A 25,436-nucleotide genomic window follows, 5' to 3' on the forward strand; every position below is an offset into this window, starting at 1 on the left:
CTAAAAAGGAAAGGCCGGGGGATGCGCTGTTCTCTTCTGATTTCAGCAGTGCAGCACAATGGTGTGTGCAGCGGAAGCTAAAGCTGGCGGGTGTGCAGACTGCTGAAGATCGGGGAGTTGGCAGGGTCAGAAAATATCAGGGGCCGAGAAACATTTGTTTTGCCACCTATCCTTCCACTCCCCACTCACATGAAAAATGTAACACCATCGGCAACACATTAACTCTCTAAGTACAGATAATGTAGTAGATGTCTTAACCAAAAAAGAGTTCTGCAATTATACCAATTCAAGCATTTTATAAGACACCAATGTGGTTAAGAAAATTCATTTATATTTTATTTCATCATATATAAATTACAATTTTATTAAATGCTACTACTCACAAATTTTTAAAAGGACCCTACCCCATAAAAACATGCAGAAACAAACTGGTGCCGTGTGGAACAGCCATAATTTGGAATTCAATGTTAGTACACATCTATATAACTATCTGGGTATACATAATTGTAGTTGGATCTAATGACCTATCATAGCCAAACAGATAAAGTGCAAGTGCAACTCAGCATAACAGGGATCAGCCTGAACACAGTTCACAAAAGGCAGTCAAATATCTAATACAGCAAGCATGGATATGAACAATAATAGGGTTAGTACATATCTCAACACATAAGGCAGTAAAAGGTATACCATCCAAAACATCAAGTCCAATGCTCATGGGATATGTATATTAACCTAGTGCCAGGGTGGATCAATGAATACTTCCGTTATGGCTGGTAGGTACCAGAGAACATCAGATTGTAAACCCAGATAGCGAACCACAGCGCCCAGCACCTCGACGCGTGTTTCGCCTCTCGCTTCGTCAGGAGGTCCCTACCAGCCATAACGGAAGTATTCATTGATCCACCCTGGCACTAGGTTAATATACATATCCCATGAGCATTGGACTTGATGGTTTGGATGGTATACCTTTTACTGCCTTATGTGTTGAGATATGTACTAACCCTATTATTGTTCATATCCATGCTTGCTGTATTAGATATTTGACTGCCTTTTGTGAACTGTGTTCAGGCTGATCCCTGTTATGCTGAGTTGCCCTTGCACTTTATCTGTTTGGCTGTGATAGGTCATTAGATCCAACTACAATTATGTATACCCAGATAGTTATATAGATGTGTACTAACATTGAATTCCAAATTATGGCTGTTCCACACGGCACCAGTTTGTTTCTGCATGTTTTTATGGGGTAGGGTCCTTTTAAAAATTTGTGAGTAGTAGCATTTAATAAAATTGTAATTTATATATGATGAAATAAAATATAATGAATTTTCTTAACCACATTGGTGTCTGATTAAAATGATTGAATTGGTATAATTGCAGAACTCTTTTTTGGTTAATACATGTTGGTCATGGTGAGATCTGCTTTGGTCAATCTTTAGATAGATATGGATCTCTATCCTCTCTTTTGGTTTAAAATGTAGTAGATGTCACCTGCAGTCCTATGTAACACCACCAGTAACATAATGATCAATCTCTGAGTACTGATAATGTTGTAGATGTCACCTGTAGTCCTATGTAAAGGCCCCATCACACACAATGAGATCGCTAACGAGATCGTTGCTGAGTCACAGTTTCTGTGACGTAGCAACGATCTTGCCAGCGATCTTGTTATGTGTGACACCTACCAGCGATCAGGCCCCTGCTGTGAGATCGCTAGTCGTTGACGAATGATTCGGACCATTTTCTTCAAAGGTGATGTCCTGCTGGGCAGGACGCTTCGCTATGTTTGACACCTACCAACGACCTCCTAACACAGTCCTAACGCCCGCCGAGATCGTTATACAGGTCGCTGATCGTTACTGCGTCGTTGGTAAGGTCTGACTGTGTGACATCTCACCAGCGACTTACCAGCGATCCTTATCAGGTCATATCGTTGTCGGGATCGCTGGTAAGTCGTTGTGTGTGACTGGGCCTTAACACAGTGATCAATCTCGGAGTACAGATAATGTAGTAGATGTCACCTGCAGCCCTATGTAACAGCACAGATAACACACTGATAACTCTTTGAGGACAGATAATGTAGCAGATGTTACCTGCAGTCCTGTGTAACACCACAGATAACACAGTGATCACTCTCTCAGTAGAGGTACTCGGAAACCTCTCCTGGTATGGAAGAGTATGAGCTGGGAGCAGAAACTAGGATCTACTCTGCTAATCACTCACACATGCACCATGCAGGGCAGTGTTAGGCACATGCTGAATGTGTGCGTGGCTGTGTTCACAAATTAAAGTTTATTTGGGGAAAAAAGCTAAACTAAGATTCGGGACAGTGCACTATTGATCGATCTAAGTGCCTAGTGACACCCTAGCTAAAGACAGCAGTGGACCAGCCGCACAGAGTGGGGTGACGATAGATCGAGTGGCCCACTACGTTTGCCAGAAATGCCAGATGGCCAGTCCGGCCTTGGACCCAACTATAAAAGACAGCTTACATGGAAGCACGTATTTCTCACATGGTACGGTGCCCATTTCTTGGCCCCTCACAGTGTAATGCTCCCACAGTATCACTAATCTTCCCCATATTATAATTTTTACACAGTACTCTGTTCTCTGTATTTTCTATTATGGTGGCAAGCGGCTTCCTAGTAGAAGACCCCCAAAGAATAAACAAGTTACTTCTTTTAACCTCTTCAGGGTTTCTGAACCATGAACAGTTAAAAGAAGTGACATAAGACTGAACATGTGCACAGTAATGTCGTTTTTACATTATTGTGCACTATGTTCTTTTTTTATTGTTTCTTCATTGAAAAAGACACACTGTGCACATACCCTTATACATTTTGTATTTATTTTCTTTACTCTACCAATTAATTCTCTGAAAGACTTGAACATATGATCTTTTGATTGATGAGATAATACACTGCACTACTTATCTAGTAGGTTATTATCCAACCTGCCAGACTTTGACTGATATGTAACCTATCAGACCCCATCTCCGGTAGGATCTGATGAGCAGCGGAGTATGACAGACATGGAGGCCATTGTCAGTGTTCTTGGTCAGTACCGACAACATGATCCATAAAACCAATCAATGGCTGAAGCCGTGATTAACATAGCAATGATTGAGAGCATGGAGGAGCTGTCTTAGGGTACTTTCACACTTGCGTTTATTTCCTTCCGTTACAATCCGCCCTTTTGGAAAACAGCGGAATCCGCTGTTTCCCATAGACTTTGTATGGGTGACGGATTGTACCAAAAGGACCTGCGTTGCTTCCGCTGGGCGACGCTCCGTTGCTTCCGCCCAGCGGGAGGAACGCAGCATGTAATGTTATTTTGAGCAGCGGAATCCTCTGGATTTCACTGCGCATGCTCTTCTTTTTTTTTTTTTTTTTAAATCAAACTTTATTTTGGCTTGCGCTGGCCGAACGTTCAGCTGAGCACCCGGCCGTCGGCAAGCGACAGCGCTCAGCTGAGCGACCGGCCGCCAGCATGCCCGGCCGCCGGCAAGTCACAGCGCTCAGCTGAGCGCCCGCCCGCCGGCATGCCCGGGCGCCGGCAAGTGACAGCGCTCAGCTGATCACCCGGCGGTCGGCTGCAGGGAGCGATCAGCTGATCACCCGGCGGCCGGCAAGTGACAGCGCTCAGCTGATCACCGGCGGTCGGCTGCAGGGAGCGATCAGCTGATCACCCGGCGGCCGGCTGCAGGGAGCGATCAGCTGATCACCCGGCGGCTGGCTACTGGAAGCGATCAGCTGATCGTTCACAATAGTCTGCCGCTGGTAAAACTGTAAAAAAAAACAAAAAAACAAAACGAATTGCGTTGTTTTGCAGCATCCGTTGCATCCGTTGTGCCACTATATGCAACACATCCGTTGTGCCACTATATGCAACACATCCGTTGCATCCGTTACACAACGCGATGCAACGGATACCGTTCAACGCAAGTGTGAAACTAGCCTTAGTGACATATTCAACTTATGTTCCTATCCATACAAGATTATAGTATACAACAGCTACACATTATATCTCGTCATATTATTATCTCCAGTAATTTTATAACTACACATGATTCTTTCTGATGTTACATCAGCTCATCATCTTCCCATTCAGGTCCCCACAATATCCTCTCAGTGGAGATCTTCTATATAGGAGAATTTTCCTGATGGACCCATCAAGTATGGATAGGGACAGGGACAAGATGGCGGAGAGGATTTTACACCTCACCCTAGAGATGCTCTTCCGGCTTACTGGAGAGGTGAGAGATTCTGATGGCGTCACATTACATCATTCTTATCTATGGGAATAACAGATGGACAGAACTGGAGAGGTGAGGACTCTGGAAATGTCTGTAGTGAGATTTATTAATGTGTCTCTCCATATCCAGGATTACACAGTGATGAAGAAGACCTCTAGTGATGGCTATCACGCCCCTGTGTCTGAGGGATGGGGAAGACCCCTGAGCCCAATCACAGGGCCTCCACCTCACCCCATGATACATGAGGACATCAATGACCAGAAGATCCGAGAACTCGCCTACAAGATGATTGAGCTGCTGACTGGAGAGGTGACACTGCTGGGAATGCTGGGAAATTATACAGTAACGCTATGAAGGGATCGGGGGATGACAGTATCATTATATGTGTAAGGTTCCTTTAAGGCATCAGGACGTCACCATCTATTTCTCCTTGGAAGAATGGGCGTATTTAGAAGGACACAAAGATCTGTACAAGGACGTCATGATGGAGGTTGCCCGGCCCCTCACATCACCAGGTAATAGATAGGACTAAATACACATGGCCTATCTGTATGTAAAGAATAAATTCAGTCCCTGTATGTGTTTCTTCCAGTTCTATCCAGTGAGAGGACAACACCAGAGAGATGTCCCCGTCCTCTTCTCCCACAGTACTGTAAACAAGAAAATCCCAATAAGAGAATTCTCCTGATTGACCCATCAAGGATGGATATGGACAGGGACAAGATGGTGGAGAAGATATTACACCTCACCCTAGAGATCCTCTTCCGGCTTACTGGAGAGGTGATAGATTCTGATGATGTCACATTACATCATTCTTATCTATGGGAATAACAGATGGACAGAACTCGAGAGGTGAGGACTCTGGAAATGTCTGTAGTGAGATTTATTACTGTGTCTCTCCATAACCAGGATTACACAGTAGTGAAGAAGACCTCTAGTGAGCGCTGTCAGGACCCTGTGTCTGAGGGATGGGGAAGACTCCTGAGCCCAATCACGGGGCCTCCACCTCACCCCCTGACACATGAGGACATCAATGACCAGAAGATCCTAGAACTCACCTACAAGATGGTTGAGCTGCTGACTGGAGAGGTGACACTGCTGGGAATGCTGGGACATTATAAAATACTGCTATGAAGGGATCGGGGGATGACGGTATCATTGTATGTGTCAGGTTCCTATAAGGTGTCAGGATGTCACCATCTATTTCTCCATGGAGGAGTGGGAGTATTTAGAAGGACACACAGATCACTACAAGGACATCATGATGGAGGTTCCCCAGCCCCTCACATCACCAGGTAATAGACAGGGCTAAATACACACGGCCTATAATTATTTGTATGTAAAGAATGAATTCAGTTCCTATATGTGTTTCCTACAGTTCTATCCAGTAAGAGGACAACACCAGAGGGCTGTCCCCGTCCTCTTCTTCCACAGGACTGTAAACAAGAAAATCCCAATGTTCCTCAAGATCATCAGGTAGATGGAGAGCAGGTGTCATGAAATCTCCCTATGATGTGTAGACGGCTGTGAAGGTCTTGTGCTCAGTCTTGTTTTCTTCTTCTGGGATGAATAGAGCTGATTATAGATGTGACTTTTACATTATGTGTTTCAGGGTGAAGATCTGACCCATATTAATACTACAGAGACATGTGATGAGTGGTGTAAAGTGGAGATTCCTACATATGACTACCCAGGTGAGTAGTAACCACTAAATGCAGGGAAGTCACAGATTCTTTTCAGTCACCAGCTGTGGCTGCTTTATTGGTGATGTCCCACCATATCACAATGCATTTCCCACCATTTGTCTAATGATAATGAACCCCCAATCTAGATGCCTCAAGGCTGCAAATGAGACATCACACACCATTAGTGGATCTCACCCCTTAAAGATGATGAACTTCAGATACTTGATTTTGTGGTCCAATTAGGAATCCAATTTGATACTCCAAGCCTCACAGAAAGTATTTTTTCTCTGAAAAAGTCACAAGTCTTGTCTCACTTCCTGATGTGGTCTTGGAGGGGATCTGAGATCAGAAGGTCACAGCGTATAGTTGATCGCAGATCCTCTCTAGTGCCCACTCGTTGTTTAGCACGAGTTGGAGCTTATTTAATTTCATCTGGTGCTGAAGGTGTTAAGGTTACTTTCAGCTGTTTAACAGGCAGTTGTAATCTCAGCTGCAGCCACTCCCATCTGCTATAAATATCCACTTCTCCCTCCTCATTCTATGCTGTCCACTTGAAGGAGCCAGTCTCTGGAGAAGCTTAGATGTTTGCTACTTTTGCAGCTGAGAAGTTTCCAGGTGGAGAAGCTGTAGAGTGCTATTTGTTGTGTTTTTTTCCCCACCTGTTTCTCTTGCCTTCCTCATGTTGTTGTCTTCTTGTAGTGGAGAGACTTGCATCTCGGTGGCTTTCACACAAGGCAGGGTGATTTCAGGGCCAGTGAGGCCCATCTAGGGACATTAGGGAGTAAAGGGATCAGCTTCTGGTGAGTGTTAGGAGGTGATCACGATCAACTCCTTCTAACGCCTGGACCTTCCGTTGTTGCTTAGTGTTTCCTCACCCTGGTGTGACAGAGCATTTCCTAAATCTCATGGTGGCGAATACAAATTTATGCTCCCAACAATTTGTAGCCCAAAACCGCACTTCATCATTTGCTAATTGGACCCTGTAGATCCAGTACAAAATTATATTTTTGGGGTTTGTGCTTCTCATGGGGATAGTGAAGAAATCAGAAGTTCGGCAATATTGTGAGTGCTGATATTTTATTTAACACTCCAGTTTTCAGCATGGCTATGACCTGGGTATGCTTTGAGGCCATTAAAGGGAACCAACTACCAGGATTTGCACATATAAAGTAAAAGCAGTGTTATGCTGGTGCAAGGATGGTGAATAAAATGATACCTTCACTTTCCAGATTGTATGTGTAATTGCATTTTATCAAAGTTCCAGAAATCCGTGCATCATTTGATTGGTGTGTGTGTAGCGGGGCGGGATTATGTTGGGTCTTCATTTAATATTCTTCCCCTGTGTGGTTTCATTGCCTTTATGTAAATAGATTCCTCCTTTGACACAATTATAATTATGGCCAGCGCGTGCGCAGTACACAGTGAAGTATAAGGCCATGAAACCACACAGGGGAGGAATAATAGAGGAACACCCTACTCACATACTCCCACCAATCAACTGTTGCACTGATTTCAGTAACTTTGATAAAACATTTTACTGCAATGAAACATACAATCTGGAAAGTGAAGGTATGATTTTATTCCCCATCCTAGCCCCAGTAAGGTACTGATTTTACTTCATATATGCAAATCCTGATGGTTGGTTCCCTTTAACAAATTTTTTCATCATAATGATAATGCACAGTGTCTACCCAGAGATGACCCCCAACTTTGACAACTTTTTCAAAGTTAGGCTGGTTATTGAACACCTTAGCAACAAATGGAGATGTACATTACCTGAAGGGACATCTGCGTTAATGAGTCCTTAATCCACTTCAAGGGGAAGCTTCAGTTCTGTCAATACCTGCCTATTAAGGGAACAAAGTATGGAATAAAAATGTACAAACTGGGAGAGTACTTAAAGAGAACCAACCATAAGGATTTTCATATATACAGTTAAGCCAGTGCTATACTGGCTCTAGGACGCTGAGTGTAAGCATACTGCACCTTCTGTTCTAAGATTGGAGGTTTTATTTGAGAAATACAGTAAAGACAAAGTTTGGATACACCTCATTCAAAGAGTTTTTTTCTTTATTTACACGACTCTGAAAATTGTAGATTCACATTGAAGGCATCAAAACTATGAATGTGGAAAGAAATACTTAACAAAAAAGTGTGAAACGACTGAAAATATGTCTTTTATTCTAGGTTCTTCAAAGTACCCACCTTTTGCTTTGATTACTGCTTTGCAAACTCTTGGCATTTTCTTGATGAGCTTTAAGAGGTAGTCACCGGAAATGGTTTTCCAACAGTCTTGAAGGAGTTTCCAGAGATGCTTAGCACTTGTTGGCCCTTTTGGCTTCACTCTGCGGTCCAGCTCATCCCAAACCATCTCGATTGGGTTCAGGTCTGGTGACTGTGGAGGCTAGGTCATCTGTCGTAGCACCCCATCACTCTCCTTAGTCAACTAGCCCTTACACAGCCTGGAGGTGTGCTGGGGGTCATTGTCCTGTTGAAAAATAAATTATGGTCCATCTAAACGCAAACTGAAAGGAATAGCATGCCGCTGCAACATGCTGTTGTAGGTATGCTGGTTCAGTATGCCTTCAATTTTGAATAAATCCCCAACAGTGTCACCAGCAAAGCACCCCCACACCATTACACCTCCTCCTCCATGCTTCACGGTGGGAACAAGGCATGTAGGTCCATCCGTTCACCTTTTCTGCGTCGCCCAAAGACACTGTGGTTGGATCCAAAGATCTCAAATTTGGACTCATCAGACCAAAGCACAGATTTTCACTGGTCTAATGTCCTTTCTTTGTGTTCTTTAGCCCAAACAAGTCTCTTCTGTTTGTTGCCTGTCCTTAGCAGTGGTTTCCTAGCAGCTATTTTACCATGAAGGCCTGCTACACAAAGTCTCCTCTTAACAGTTGTTCTAGAGATGTGTCTGCTGCTAGAACTCTGTGTGGCATTGACCTGGTCTCTAATCTGAGCTGCTGTTGACCTGTGATTTCTGAGGCTGGTGACTCGGATAAACTTATCCTCCGCAGCAGAGGTGACTCTTGATCTTCCTTTCCTGGGGCGGTCCTCATGTGAGCCAGTTTCTTTGTAGCGTTTGATGGTTTTTGCCACTGCACTTGGGGACATTTTCAAAGTTAGCTAAATTTTTCGGACTGACTGACCTTCATTTCCTGGAGTAATGATGGCCACTCGTTTTTCTTTACTTAGATGCTTTTTTCTTGCCATAATACAAATTATAATAATACAAAAATTAACATAATAGAAAAAAGCAGCTAACAGTCTATTCAGTAGGACTATCAGCTGTGTATCCACCAGACTTCTGCACAACACAACTGATGGTCCCAACCCCATTTATAAGGCAAGAAATCCCACTTTTAAACCTGACAGGGTACACCTCTGAGTGAGAACCATTTCCGGTGACTACCTCTTGAATCTCATCAAGAGAATGCCAAGAGTGTGCCAAGCAGTAATCAAAGCAAAAGGTGGTTACTTTGAAGAACCTAGAATATAAGACATATTTTCAGTTGTTTCACACTGTTTTGTTACGTATTTCATTCCACATGTGTTAATTCATAGTTTTGATGCCTTCAATGTGAATCTACAATTTTCAGAGTCATGTAAATAAAGAAAACCCTTTGAATGAGAAGGTGTGTCCAAACCTTTGGTCTGTACTGTATGTGCAAGTAAAGTTCCAGCAATGCACTGCTATTTGATTGACAGGGACAGGAATATGTGGGTCAGGTTTTGCTATCTATTCTTCCTGCCCCTGTCTGCCTCTGCCTTGCTTTCCTCCCCCTTGCCGATGTCATACACGTTCATTCCGGCAACTGGGCAGTATAATTTATAAGTAGTAAAGAACACTCTTCACTAAGATGGTGTCGGAGTCGACACCTGCGCATAGCGCTACCTCAGACACCATCTTTGTGAAGACTATCTTTCTACATCGGACCGTCATATGCGAGGACGGCTCAAACTTGTGGAAGCCGGGACCTAGTCGGTCCTTGGGATGGTACACATGCTACCAACGCTGAGGATTGCGTGCCCTAGTTCCAACAGGGTTTCCTCCACCTCCCCCCTGTTCCTGCACCACCTCCATCTCCAAATTGTCATCTCGGAGCATGTCGTCCAGATCAGTCGCATGCAGGAAACAAAGCAGCATTGTCTCGGTGGGGCGGCAACAGGCTCTGCTGAAACTAATTTGTTTTGGTGATAAACAGTACACCGCTGCAGAGTTGATGAACGCTTTCTGAAAACCTACCCTGAGATACTTATCAAGGTACGCCATGTGTGTGCTCATTTCCGCAAGTCAGCTACAGCTACTGCTGGTCTGGCAGTGTTGCAGCAGTGCTTACAAGTGCAAACTCACTGACTGGTGTGCGATATGTCCACGCGCTGGAACTCTACATTGCAAATATTGTAAAGCCTTTCTGAACAGCAGAGGGTAATAGTTGAATACCAGCTAGAACATGCCCTTCGGTATTCTGGGCAGCCTCCGGGCATAAGCACTGTCAGGCTCGCTGGGCGAGCAGGGATTTTGGTGGACCCACTGGGTCGCAACACACAGAAAACCCAGAGGGGCTTGACTACGGACCTGAACCTGGTTTTCACCAGAGCTCCTGATAGTGGAGGTGTTATGCTGCAGGTAGAATCCAGGTTCCATTCGGGAAGACTGGTGTTGTGTTGGCTGGCCCCAGGGGTATGGGAGCGACAGTCTCAGGTATAGCTGACAACAGCTGGAGTAGCGGATGTGTCCCGGATTGATGAATGGATTGATGGCAGCAGCTGGTGACGATACTTCGTGGCAACGGGTATCGTGGTAGGCAGCTGATGTGGAGGCACGCAGCAGTAGGTAGTGGAAGCGGCACTCTGCAATACAGACAAGTATAAGCAATATGTTTAGCACAGCAATGCAGCAAAAGTAGCGCAGGGATAGGGGACCCAACAACTAGCAATGACTAAACTCATTGCCCAGGCACCTAGCATAGGGCTAGAGTGCCTTAAATACCTACAGTTTGCCAGCCGACCTGGGAAACACTTCCGGGTAAAAGGGTGCTAGCCCTTTAAGAAAAGGGGCGTGGCCGCAGGCGCGCCTTTCTGGCAGAGACTGGAGCTCTGCATGGTGCACAGATGCTCCGGGAGGCCGCAGCAGGAGACAGAGACAGGACCCGCGCAGCAGGACGCCCAGACAGGTGAGAATGCCGATGTCCTTGCTGGGGGAGGGAAGCAGGAGCATGCGCCTGGGTTCTACAATCACTAATGAGGGCTATGGATGTCTGACATCTGTGATGTTCTACAAAAATGTGAGGAATCAACCAAGATTATGGGTGGCAATGACACCATAATCACAGTAACCATCCCGCTCCCGTGTGTTCTCAAATCCTTGCTGCTTACAATTAAAGAGGAAGCGTCGCATGTGGAGATGGAGATAGAAAGTACCCAGGGTGATACTACCCAACCCAGCCTAATCTCATCATCTCAGTGCGGATTGGGTGATAATGAGGAGGAGATGAAGAAGGAACAGGGATAGTTGCATGCTCTATAGAGGGTACTACCTACACCAGCTTCATCCTGTCTGTTCATCGTGGATGGGCTGTAGAGGAGGAGGAAATGGAGAGTTGTACTCCTGGTCAACACAGGCAAGTTTTACTTGTTGGGAGTCTGGCACACATGACCGATCATGTCCTTCTGCCTTTACGGTGACCCGCGGGTTTATGCATTTTGGTCAACACTGATTACTGGTTGTTCACCCTTCTTGACTCAACCTGTAAAGATAGTTTTACATCTCTCCTTCCTGTGGCAGATAGCGCTCGCAAAATGGTGTTATACCAGAAGGCTCTAGTGTAAATATTAGTACAAAAATTCCCATATGACAACTTATATGGGACCTTGTAGATTGGATTGATAGTAAAGTGTCAGTCTTTGTTGATGACACCAAACTATGTAGGATTTTAAAAACGGACCAATATTACAAAAAGATCTGGATAAGATGTCTGAATGGGCAGACACTTGGCAAATGAGATTTAATGTTGATAAATGTAAAGCTATGCGCCTAGTACGGAGTAATCCTATTGCTGCATATCCATTAAATGAAAGTAAATTTGGGACTACAGAACATGAGACTCTGGTATTCTTGCTAAAAGTAAGCTGAGCAGCAGCACTCAATGTCAAGCAGCAGCTGCAAAAGCAAATAACATTTTAGGGTGTATAAAAAGAGATATTAGATCCCGTGATCCCAACGTATTGTTGCCCCTCTATAAGTCATTTGTAAGGCCACATCTGGAAGGCCTCCCATATGATGAGAGGTTGAAAGAAGTTGGATTTGCTTAGCTTAGAAAAAAGTCTCTGAGGACATCTCATTTATATGTATGGTCAATATAAAGGACTGGCACATGACTTATTCCTTCCAAAGACAATACTAAGGACCAGAGCGCATACACTGCGAATGGCAGAAAGGCGATTACGGCAGCTAAATAGGAAAGAGTTCTTTACAGTTAGAGCAGTCAGACTGTGGAATGTCCTACCACAAGGTGTAGTAATGGCTGATACTATAACAGCTTTTAAAAAAGGGCTGGGTGATTTCCTCAGTACACAACCTTGTCAATTATAAATGATTTAGTGACAAAATATATAATTGGTGGAGGAATTTTGAACTAGATGGACCAACCTCACCGGATGACAGCAGCATGAAAACTAATAGACAAAATGAGTTTTTGTTGTATTCTGTACTCTGTACGAGCTGTAGCTTTTTTGATCACAGAGCTGTGTGGCAGTTGTTTTTTGCGGGATGAGATGATGTTTTCAGAGGTACCATTTTTATTTATATATGACTTTTTGATCGAGTTTAATTCCAACTTATTTGTCAGCCGTATGATGAAAAGACATCCCTCTTGCTTTGTTCTTAATTTTTTTTTACATTTTTTTTTTTTTTTTTTTTTTTTTTTACAATGTTCACTGAAGAGGTTAACTTGTATGACCATTTTATAGATTGAGTTGTTAACGATGCGGCGATACAAATATGTGTACTATTTTTTGTTTTTTACATAAATACACATTTATTGGAATCTTTTTTTTTTTTTTTAACATTTTTTCATGCTTTATTTTCTGATTTATTTTTTTTAATATATTTTACAATTTTTTTTAATTTTTTTTTTATTTCTTTAAAACTTTTTTACTTAGTCCCTATATGTAATATTAACTTTTACTGCTCAGATTGCAGCTATATTGCATTGCATTTGACGATTATTGCAATACAGTGCAGCTGTCCATACAGCACTGACAGAAGCATCTGGAATCATGAGCCCAGAGGCTTTCCATAGCTTGGTGACCCGGAGATCATAATGGCATCGATTTGGAGAGGAGAGGGAGAGTGATCCCTCTTCCAGACCTGTAAATGCTGCGATCGACATCGATCTTGGCATTTAGGGAGTTAAACAACCAGGAACGCCATGGGGACCGTCCCTGGCTGGTTACCCTGACTGGTGCCTTGATAGAGCACAATCAATAGTTAGTAACATTAACAGAACTGATTTATTTAAATGTAAAAATAAACAAAATAAGAATAAAGATAAGATCACGTTTACAACCGCATTCTCTCCACAATATAATGACATTGTCAAGATTATTCAGAAATACTTACCAATACTATATCAGGATAAAACTCAATCAAATTGTGAATAAATACCAAATTAATTTTGTGGCCAAACGGGCACCTAACCTTTCCAACATGCTCTCACCTAGCATGATCACCAGTCAGAAAACAAAAACCAATGCATTTCATGTAAACATGCTAACAAAAGTAAAACATTCACCTCTATCACAACAGGTATCTCTTATGACATAAAAAAAATTACATCAATTGCAATACATCTAATGTCATATACCTAATTGAATGTATCATGTGTAAAATCCAGTATGTTGGATGCACTAGTGGTCCACTTAAAAGACGCATCAGACGGCACATGTATGATACACTGAATCCCTCCGCGGTAAAGGTGTCTGCAGTTACGAAACATTTTGCCTCTGTTCACAACAGGTGTTTGGATTCTTTGATCTTCACAGGCTTAGAAAAGGTTCATAGACCAGCCAGGGGGGTGGGGACCACAGAAGAAAGATTCTCAATAGAGAATTTTCTGGATTTTCCAATTAGGTACGAGGATCCCACATGACATGAACACTAAACAAGATCTTATTACTCAATATACATGATTATTTGTATGTTCATGTAGCTCTTAATTATACTTTAGTTTCTTGTCATCCAACCTATATATGAATTTAGTGAGGGAATAAAATATGAAAAAATAATAATTTATAAATAATAAAAAACAAATTAAAAAGAAGAGTATCACCTTGTTGATAGATGATTACATTTATGGATTATTATATCCCTCATACTGCTATAGCAATTATAAATGATATTTATATGAGTTGCGCTCTCTCTTTATCTAAATGGTTTCTTTTTCTTAACATCTAATCAATGTAATGGATAATTATTATCGTTTTGTAAAAAAAATATTTTTTTTATCTTTATTGCATTGCTTGTGCAGTTTTTAACAATGATTTTTTTTGTCTGTGCTTCACTTATAGTGTTGTGTCTATACAGTTTTTACCAGGTGTATACTCTTCACATGATTAACTCTAATTAGTCTAACCTCTCCTATGACATATTTTTGCATATGCTTTAAGTAAATTTCCTCTTAAGACATTTTGCAATCCATGATTAAGACCGCAAGGTTGAAACGCGTAGGATAGTCCTTTTTGTTCCTTTTTTCTTTGTACCCCCTGGTGTGTTGCATATGGTCATATTTTTAAATGGACTCCATAAAATTTGTATTTTTATAATCCTCTCCTGTTCTCCATGAGACGCTTGATTTACCCCTTTTGGATTTTGTGAGCCAGGGCTCGGCTGTCAAGTAAGCCAACTTCCCGGCCACAGCACCTGTGCCTACGTGGTTGCCAGGATTTACTGGGTACATCTTTGGCTAGGAAATACCCAGTACATCCAGTGTCGGGAAGGGGTTAAAGACTGAGTTATATTGAATATCTTCGGTGAATAGAATAAACTCCATCTTTTGCACTTAAATAATGTTTGTACTTGGAAGATATAAATTATTGAAGAAACAACATTTGTGGCTTGCTGTTCTTCTTGTTGGTGAGTATTTGGAAACCATAGGCTTTTTCCATAAATTAGCATGCAGTGGATGTTGCAGAGTGAAAACTGCAAATATGCCATGTTAGTGTCACGTTGGGTGTGGGGAGAGATAACCAGCAAGTGGACTCCTGGGAATAAGGGAGACTGAAACACAAAGAGGGGGGGTAACCAGGGGCTCCTGCGCTGACCCTGACACTGGGGGGCCCTGCGCTTGCCCTCAAACCACAGGTACCTATAAGGGTTAGGAGGTGTGGCCCGCCAACGTGCCCCTTTCTTCTAGGCAGACCCTAGGACTAAATACCACCGCACACCAATCCATGGAGGGAAAAACAAACACAAAAATAAACAGCAAAAAGGGGAAAAAGGAAAAACAATAACTTATCTTGAGAGGGAATCTTCAGAATGTACAGCAGCAGTAGTCTGAATCCACAGCAAGGAAAAACAACAACTTATCTTGAGAGGTCATCTTCAGAATATACAGCAACAGTAGTCTGAAGCAACATGCACTCTTGAGCAAGCAACTTCTCCAAGTGAAGAGTATAACCCGCACTGGAGGAGTGAGAGGCCCCACGATATAAAAACCCTAAATTACCAACTGGAGGAAAGGCTCCTCCAACCTGGCAAGGAAACAGAAAAAGACCTAAATCAAGCCCTTGAAGGGACAGCATCCATTAACGTCTGGACGATCGCCGGGCCCTTCTGCACCTGGTCCCAGCAGCAGCACCTGAAGGTCCAGACACATCCGTGACAGTTAGGGTATGTGCGCACGTTGCTTTTTACCTGCTTTTTACCTGCTTTTTTGCTGCTTTTTCTTCTGCGCTGTTTAATGCCAAAATGGATGTGTTCTTCTATTCAAGCAAAGTCTATGGGAATTTGGGTTTCTTGTTCACACTATGGTGTTCAAAATGCTGCCTTTTTGTGGCAGAACTTTGGTCAAAAACTCAGCTTTTCAAAGAAGCAACATGTCAATTGTTTTTGCCATTTGGGTTTTGCACTGCAAAGCTGAGTTTTTGACCAAAGTTCTGCCACAAAAAGGCAGCATTTTGAACAACATAGTGTGAACAAGAAACCCAAATTTCCATAGACTTTGCTTGAATAGAAGAACACATCCATTTTGGCATTAAACAGCGCAGAAGAAAAAGCAGGTAAAAAGCAACGTGCGCACATACCCTTAGTGTTCAATACATAGTGACCAGATTATGCTCCAGGAGACACATACACCGTACGCTAAGTGTGTTATTCCTAATAGAACAATGCCAAACATTAACATGCTGCAAGGCTCAGAAAAAGAGGTGACGTGGCTGTAGGGGTGCAGATTTTGCTGGATTAGTTCATGAAAGTTATGTTGCTTTTCAAGAGCCTTTGAGCAACTATTAATGTGGAAACCCTCTATTTATTTTTATTGCAATATTTATAATAAAAATGTGTGATTGTATTAATTATTTGGTTCTGGTCACCATGAAATTTTTGATTGGCAAGCCTCCATTACAGTCCATAATCCCTCAATACAAAAATAAAGAACCAATACAAAATAAAATAGTGACAGGGATGTTCCCAGACGGCAACCACAATTACAAAGTGACAGTGCTAGCGAAACATGGTGAGACAAGGAGACGGATGATCAATATGTAATTGTGAATTGCTTTACCTCAGTGGATGAGCGCTCTTATAGTGTGCCGCCTAACCCAACGCGTTTCGTCTGCCAAACACTTCCTCAGGGGGCGCTGCTCTCCTTTTTTTACTTTAACTGCATCACAATAAGATAGCCAGCTATATAACATTGGTTTGCTGGGGATTCCACTAGGCATTTATATGACAACACCTTGCATACAAATTTGTTCATAACCTCCTGTTCATATTGTGGCTATCTTTTGCGTTCTATTTTTTCCAAGAAGTTGAAAACCATGTTTTGCTAGCACTGTCAATATTGTAATTGTGGCTGCCTTCTGGGAACATCCCTGTCACTATTTTATTTTATATTGGTTCTTTATTTTTATTGCAATATTTATAATAAAAATGTGTGATTGTATTAATTATTTGGTTCTGGTCACTATTTCCTTCCTTGGTGTTCTTTGCCTGCACTTGTTAGGAAATTTTTGATTGGCATGTTTCATTTAGTGACTATTTTGGAGTTTTTTGATTATTGTAATAGAGGCTTGTTGTTTTTTTGTGGGATCAGCAAAAATGTTGTATTTTTTTTCTCTCATTTTGGTCTATTTTCTCTTTTGATGGCTTTTTATTCCAATATTTTGTAGGCAGAATAAACAAAATAACTCGGGCATCATGCTTTGCTGGTTCTTGCGCTAAAGTGAAGTCTACTATTATATTGTGAACTGTTTTGTTTCCTTAGGGAATAATTGAATTACCTTATTTTTTAGCTTATAAGACCAGGCCATAGGAAGTACTTAGGTTTTAGAGGTGGAAAATAGGGAAAAAAAATGTTGAAGCAAAAAATGTGGTGACTAGTCTTCTGTGTGGCTCGGTTCTGATGGCTTTTAACCCCATTACGACCGCTGTACTGATTAAAACGGCGGCAGGAACGGGTACTTATTCCATATTGCTGTTTTAAAACGGCAGCAAGAAAAAAGTGAATAGCGCCCCCCCAGTTTTGGAAAATCTCCAGGGTTTCTGCTACCAGGAATAGTTGAGACCCTGGAGATCACGATTCGGTACGTTTTTTTCCGGTCACGTGATCACCGTATAAAGATCGTCACGTTACAGTAAATGGAGGCGCCAGTAAAAAATGATTTCTCTCCCAACTGACATGATCAAACATATCAGATGGGAGATAAATCTCCACCCCCTTCCCCATCTAGATCATCAAAATGCGATGTTATAGCGATGATCCCCTGCTATCCCTCCACCTCCTTCTGAAAATATGGCGCAAAGCGTCTGTCAGACGGCTTCTTGCGCTCAGTGATACTGAGATTGCTGGAGCTTACACTACCGTGCTCTTTACCCGGGCAGTATAAGTGCCGTATTTTCAGGTCACTGCACCCACACTCATCACATGGAGGTTCTGCACGTCCATAAATTGGGGAATGTTTTCTGAGCACGCCCCCCATATTCTGGAATGAGGTTACTGCAAGTCAATCTGCCTCCATTTGGACACAGGCAGTGTGGCTCCAGTATTCTCACTCAGATCACTGCATCCACACTTCTCACATGAAGTGAGAAAATGAGGGATACGTTCACGGAGCATGCCCCCGATATTCTGTAAGGTCCAAAATCATAGTAGGACCTCCAAATGGATTATGGCAGACTGAATTTATTTGTCTTTTCAATAAATTGGTGAAAGAAGGAATGTGGTAGGGAGTGTTTTTTCAAATAAAAAAAGTCTTTATTTTTTTTTTTTTTTATTACTGACTGTGTTAGTGATGTCAGGTATCTGATAGACGCCGTGACTTCACTAACCGCTGGGCTTGATGCCAGGTAACATTACAGCTGGTATCAACCCCATGTATTAAACTGGTTGCCATCGTACCAGGGCAACGGGATGAGCTGGGACGAAGCACCAGGCTTTGCACATCTAATGGATGCACCACTTTTGGGGTGGCTGTGGCCTGCTATTTCTAAGTTGGGAAAGGCCAAATAACCATGGCTCTTCCCACCCTGAGAATACCAGACCACAAGCTGTTCGCTTTACCTTGTCTGGTAATCCAATTTGAGGGGGGGCCCCGTGTTCTTTTTTTTAAATTATTTATAAATAATTAAATAATTTAAAAAAAAAAAAAACAGCCTGGGGTGCCGTCCGTTTTAGATTACCAACCAAGGTGACGCTCCCAGCTGTGGTGTGTAGGCTGCATATTTACCCTAGATGACTGTCAAAAATGAAGGGACCCCACGTCAATTTTTTAACTTATTTATTATTTTTTGGGTTAAATATAAGGCTAAACACCCTTTAGTGCCACATGAAAGTCCACAAAGGGTGCCAGCTCAGAGTATGCGGGGGGGTGGGACATTATATATGTTTGATATTTATCCATCCTAGCTTTTTAGGCTATGTGCCCACGATCAGGGTTTGCAGTGTTTAGGATGCAGAGTGTTTTCGCTGCTTGTTGAGCAGTACAAGCACAGTGGTAGGATTTTAAGAACTTCCTGCCCACTGTGCTTCTTTTCTCTGCAGTATAAACTAATCTGTGGGGCGGCTTCCTGAGCCTCAGCATGTGAATTTATGCTGCAGAGACGAGAGTGTTCTCTGCAGGGAGAATAGAGCTAAAGTCTACATTATTATTTGTAGATAGAAGGAAAAAACTCTGGGCACTGCTTACCGTATGATGGTGCTTGCTGGCGGTGTTTTCTTAATCCAAGACGTTCTTGGTGAGGAGCAGCTTGCACTATTGTTATCCTGTAACAGGATTCTTCTGAGCTTACACCTGTAGAGTCACGGCTAAGGAATAACTAACAACCACCGTGGTGCTTATGCCAAGCAATAGAAGTATCCATCCAAAAATAAGATCGGTAGCACTCTGCGGTGTGTGAAGTTTTAATTTTGCTTCATACAAACAGGTGAGAAAGCATAGGGGAGCTGAGGGGAGGGACTCTGTGCTCCCTCCCCTCACGTCCCCTATGCTTTCTCACCTGTTTGTATGAAGCAAAATTAAAACTTCACACACCGCAGAGTGCTGCCGATCTTGTTTTTGGAGAGCTAAAGTCTACGGCAGCCTGAACCTGGACCGTGGGCACAGGCATCTATGTTCTCCCGTGGACAACACTCGCATCTCCACAGGAGGTTTGACACTGTGTACTACACGCTGTGTCGCTGGATCGTGGACACATAGCCTAAAAGTGAGAAATTTGGCGCTGAGGCATTCTGAGTCCTCTCATTTGTCCACCTCACTCATAAGAAAGTGGGAAACAAACCGTGGGGTCCACTTTTTGGCGTTACCTCTTAAAAAAGTGAAAAATTTGGTGCTAAAGCAACATTTTTGTGAAAAAAAAAAATGAAAGTTTTCAATATGATGGCCTAATGTTACCAAATTCTGTGAAGTACCTGCGGGTTCAAAATGCTCACTATACCCCTAGATAAAATCCTTGATAGGTCTAGTTATCAAAATGGGGTCACTTGTGGGAGGTTTCTGCTGTTTAGGTACCTTAGGGGCCCGGTAAATGAAACATGCTGTCCACAATCTATTTCAGCCAAATTTGTGATCCAAAATTCAAATATTGCTTCTTCTATTCCGAGCCCTCCCATTTGTCCAAACAGAGGTTTCTGACCACATGTGGGGTATCAGCGCGCTCAGAAGAAATTGGATAACAAATTTTGGGATCCATTTTGTTGTGTTATTTCTTTTAAAAGTGAATAAATTAGAGCTAGAGCAACATTTTTAGGTAAAATGAAAACTTTTGTTTTTTCTCATTCATATCGCCTTCGTTTCTGTGAAGCACCTGAAGGGTTAATAAACGTCTTGGATGTGGTTTTGAGCAGTGTGATGGGTGCAGCTTTTAGAATGGTGTCACTTTTGGTTATTTTCTGTCACTTAGGCCTCTCAAAGTCACTTCAAATGTGATGTGATGTCCCTAATAAAAATAGATTTGTAAATTTTGTTAAAAAAATGGGAAATTGCTGATGAACTTTGAACCTTTCTAACTTCCTAACCCCAAAATATAATGTTTCAAAAATTTTGCTTATGTAAAGTAGACATATGGGAAATGTAATTTATTAACAATTTTGTGTGACATTACTCTCTAGTTTAACCCCTTCAGCCCCCGGGCGCTTTCCGTTTTTTTTGCTCCCCTTCTTCCGAGAGCCGTAACTTTTTTATTTTTCCGTCAGTCTTGCCATATGAGGGCTTGTTTTTTGCGGGACGAGTTGTACTATTAAATGAAACCATACGGTTTACCATATAGTGTACTGGAAAACAGCAAAAAAAAATCCAAGTGTGGAAAAACTGCAAAAAAAGTGTGATCGCACAATAGTTTTTGGGATATTTTATTAACTGTGTTCACTATATGGTAAAACTGATGTCGTTGTGATGCCTAAGGTCAGTGCGAGTTTGTAGACACCAAACATGAATAGGTTTACTTGTATCTAAGGGGTTAAAAAAAAAATCACAAGTTTGTCCAATAAAAGTGGCGTACGTTTTACGCCATTTTCCGAAACCCCTAGCGTTCTCATTTTTTGGGATCTATGGCTCAGTGATGGCTTCTTTTTTGCGTCTCGAGCTGACATTTTTAATGGTACCATTTTTGCACAGATGCTACCTCTTGATCGCCCGTTATTGCATTTTGTGCAAAACTTGCGGCGACCAAAAAACGTAATTTTGGCGTTTGGAATTTTTTTGCCGTTACGCCATTCACCAATCAGATGAATTGATTTTATATTTTGATAGATCGGGCATTTTTGAACGCGGCGATATCAAATATGTGTATATTTTTTATTTTTTTAACCCTTTAATTTTCAGTGGGCTGAAAGGGGGGTGATTTGAAGTTTTAGGGGTTTTTTTAAACTTTTTTCTTTACTTTTTTTTTTTTTATTTTACTAGTCCCCCTAGGGGGCTATATGGATCAACAATCCGATCGCTCTGCCCTATCTGTAGATCTCCGCTACAGAGCTGAGAACTACAGATACGCTGCTTTACTCTTAATGCCGGAAGTATGCCGGCATTGAGAGAAAGTGACTCATGTTAGCTACAGGCGTCATCACATGACCCTGTGCTACCATGGCAACCACTGAAAGTCACGTGATCACGTGACTTCCGGTGGGGGCGGCGGTAAGTGAAAGTAATGGCCGCGTGCATATACATCTCACTGCCAGACTTTGGCAGCGAGATATAAGGGGTTAAAAGTTGCAGGTGGGAGCGATTTGACTCGTAACTTGCAGGCACACATGTCAGCTGTTAAAAACAGCTGATATGTGTGCGGATCGCTGCAACCTGCCCACGGCAGGGGGCGGGGATTAACCTCACACGATCCATGACGGATATATCTGTCATGGGTCGTGAAGGGGTTAAGGGCATAAAAATTAAAATTTTGAAATTTTCATCAAATTTCAGATTTTTTTTTCACAAATAAAAGCAAAAACTATCATACTAAATTTACCACTACCATGATGTACAATATGTCACGAAAAAACAGTCTCAGAATCACTGGGATCTGTTGATGTGTTCTAGAGTTATATCCTGTGAAAGTGACACTTGTCAGAATTTCAAAAAATGGCTCCAGCATGAAGTACAAAATTGACTTTGTCCTTAAGGGGTTAAAGTACAATATGTTTTTCTCTGAAATGCCTCAGAGTGTCAGAGAAAATGTATGTGGCTGAAGTCATACAGCAGTACCTGATACATGCTGCCTGTGGATCGGGAAGCTTGTATCAGCAGACAGATTCCTTTTACGTTCCCATAGGTGCCATTCATGTCAAGTGGTTGACCATTATCCTTTTGCCTTTGAGGAGATCTAGCTCCCAGCATGTCCTGCAGATTTTATTACGTGCTGGGTGTTATAGCTTACGACAGGCATTGTACAGTGCTTTTACGGTACTTTTTCTTTTAAGTACTTAATCAGTGCTTCTTAACAGCTTCTCTGTGCGCTCACATTAGTGATTTCTCCCTGGCACTGCCACCACACTACACAGGATGAAGTAGGCGGTTACCGTCCAGATAACGAGCTGCGATGATGTATTGAAGAGGCAGGGTCGGAGGGGACTGCGCGCTGTCCTGTGCTGCCCCAGCCCTGCCTCCTCATTAAGTCATTTCTGCTCAAGATCTGAGCGGGAGACTGACCACTTCCTCCTGTCTAGCGCATTGACAGTGATTTCAGCTGGGCCAAGCAGAAAGCATTAACCTGAGCAGCAGGCTGATGCTACCTGGCGTACTGTCTGCTGAAAACAATTTGCACAACTGTAGAGCAGACAGACCGGTCACCATCAATGCCCTGCATCTGCCTTCTGTTAATTCAAAATTATTATTCACCCACCTTTTGGCACCAGCTTCAGTGCCGAGAAGTGGGTGAGATTATGGGGCGTGAGGAGCAGAGAATATTAATTTTCTTAAATAGTGGGCACACATGACAGCCCCAGCTGCCGGCTTCCTACAGGTGACCCTGCTCCTGCGACCCCTCTCCACCGCTGCCCCAAAGCAGGCAGATACACTACATCCGAACTATAAGACGCATCCCCCCCCTTTCCTCCCAAATTTGGAGAAAGAAAATGTGCAATGAAACAATTAGCAGCTGCTCACCAAACAATATTGTTCACCTCCTCATGTGTGTTCAGGGATCTAGCCTACCCATCGATAAGCTATGAAACAAATTGCAATGAAGAAAAAAACAGTTGGTATTTCCAATAAAATATTCATTTAAAAAAAAATCATAATCTTAGGCTAAAAGTTGTCAACATGTTTTAACTTAAAAAAGTCTTAATCGTAACATACCCTTTTACACATCATTCTCCAATTTAAAAAACCTTTTTACCACTCCCCTATGATGAGGGCACATCATCAATTAATTATATGCAACATACATGAGCATTGGATTAAAAATATATCAACTTAAATGCCGTTAAACACCATGACAAAAACAACCAAAAATATAGCAAACAATTTCAATATATGTACAAAAAATCATTTCAATAGTTTAAACCACAGGGGGATCTCGTCTTTGGTCTCATAATCCATAATGCCTCATTTTTAGAGATGGGCGAGCACTGAAATGCTCACGTGCTTGTTACTCGAGTCGAGCAGGTTAGACTCTCTGAAAGGGCTCCAACTCAACTCAACTCCAGTAAAGAGTATAATGGAAGTCAATGATTGGGCAGATTGACTCTCTGCCCACATTTAGCCAGTCCTAAACAGCATTTTCAAGAGGAGGGTGGGGGGTTTGTTTCTTTCTTTGCTGACACATTATATCGAAAAACGTTCTTTTTACCCCCCTTCCCACTCCCCCTCCTTGCAAGAGCCATTCATACACTGCAAATGGCTCACACTGGGGTGTCGGCTCCTATCATTCAGTGGATGACCCATCTGAGCACCTGCCATACTTGGCTGAGTACCTAAGCACCAGATGATTGTTCGAGTATCGCGCACTGGCGAGCACGCTTGCCCATCTTTGCTCCTTTTTTTAATATGTTTTTCACCAATCACCTCTTTTTGTTTTATTAATTTTCACAAATCTCAAAAATGTAAAAGATTCCAAATTACCTTCATGTTCTTCAGAAAAATGTTTTGCAGATCCAGAGGTATTGATTATTTTTTTAATTTTTTTATATCAGCAATTCTATCTTTGAGCAATCTGATTGTGCATCCAATATACATTAGATTGCATTGTGTGCAGATTGTAGCATATAAAATGTGTTGTGTCACAATTAGTAAAACGTTCTTATTTGGAATATTTTTGACTCTATATGCAAAGGTTTTTGTTCTAGTAGTTTTAAATTCTCTTGTTATAGCCTCTCTGCTTTCACCTGTTCCGAATAATATTGAACTATTGCGAAAAAAGCTTTGTGTCTGGACATATTCTTTTGAAACAAACCATTTCTCCAGATGGAATAGCTGAAATGGTGTGCTTGGGATGGCAACTATCTGCTCCCAGTATGGTATTGCTCCCGCGACAGGGTTTTCAGTAATGGTAATATTTCCTATGAACAATAAATCCAAAAAGGAAATCGATTGAGACACTGAGGAGCAGGTAAACTGCAATTTCAATTGGTTACTGCTCATGTATCGCATTAATTCTGGTACGGCAATGCATGAAGCAGAGCAGGCAATGCATGAAAACATTTTTCGGGAACATTTCCAGGCATGCACAGTACTCCTCTCTGAATCCAGGAGGCGTACACCTGGCTTCAGAAGCTTAATGATGTGAGGGAACAAAGCTGCGTGCATGTGCACGCTATGTGTAGTGCTGGCGATTACTCCAGCTCTTATAAGTCATGTCATCACACCCAAAGCGGCGTGATAACTTGCTAGACAAGCCGAGTAGTCTGGAGAACTAACGTGCCATCGACTAGTCAAGGGGGTCATGTGTGTGTATCATAAACTGGCTTTAGAAATACTTTTTTTAAAAGATCCGTTTGTGTGCAATGTAATAAAGGGATTGTTAGGGGATTTAGAAAGGTACACACAGCTGCTGGTGATTTTGGGGCTACGGGGGACCTGACGGGTTCCCTTTTAAACACAAGATCCCCCTGTGGTTAAACTATTGCAATGATCTTATGTACCGTATTTTTCGCTTTATAAGACGCACTTTTGTTCCCCCAAATTTTGGGGGAAAGTAGGGGGTGCGTCTTATAAGCCGAATATACGGGAGGGGGGGTATATATATGTACACTGCAGGGTCCAGGGGAGGTGGGGGCGCTGTGCTGGGGGCAGGTGAACGCTGCAGCGGCAGCGTTTGATCTCCTGCTCCCGCTCATATA

General features: G+C 42.3%; 1 protein-coding gene across 1 annotated transcript in view; it reads left to right on the forward strand.

Moving 5' to 3' along the window:
• LOC142312908 (uncharacterized) overlaps positions 1 to 25,436 on the forward strand; it is a 171,318-nt gene that overhangs the window by 142,318 nt on the left and 3,564 nt on the right. The window contains 4 exon segments of the mRNA XM_075351895.1: positions 5,126 to 5,341; positions 5,424 to 5,547; positions 5,631 to 5,728; positions 5,865 to 5,946. Of these exon segments, the coding sequence (XP_075208010.1) occupies positions 5,126 to 5,341; positions 5,424 to 5,547; positions 5,631 to 5,728; positions 5,865 to 5,946 (520 nt within the window).

The sequence above is a fragment of the Anomaloglossus baeobatrachus genome, chromosome 5 (assembly GCF_048569485.1).
Source record: "Anomaloglossus baeobatrachus isolate aAnoBae1 chromosome 5, aAnoBae1.hap1, whole genome shotgun sequence".
In the NCBI taxonomy this organism is placed as follows: domain Eukaryota; kingdom Metazoa; phylum Chordata; class Amphibia; order Anura; family Aromobatidae; genus Anomaloglossus; species Anomaloglossus baeobatrachus.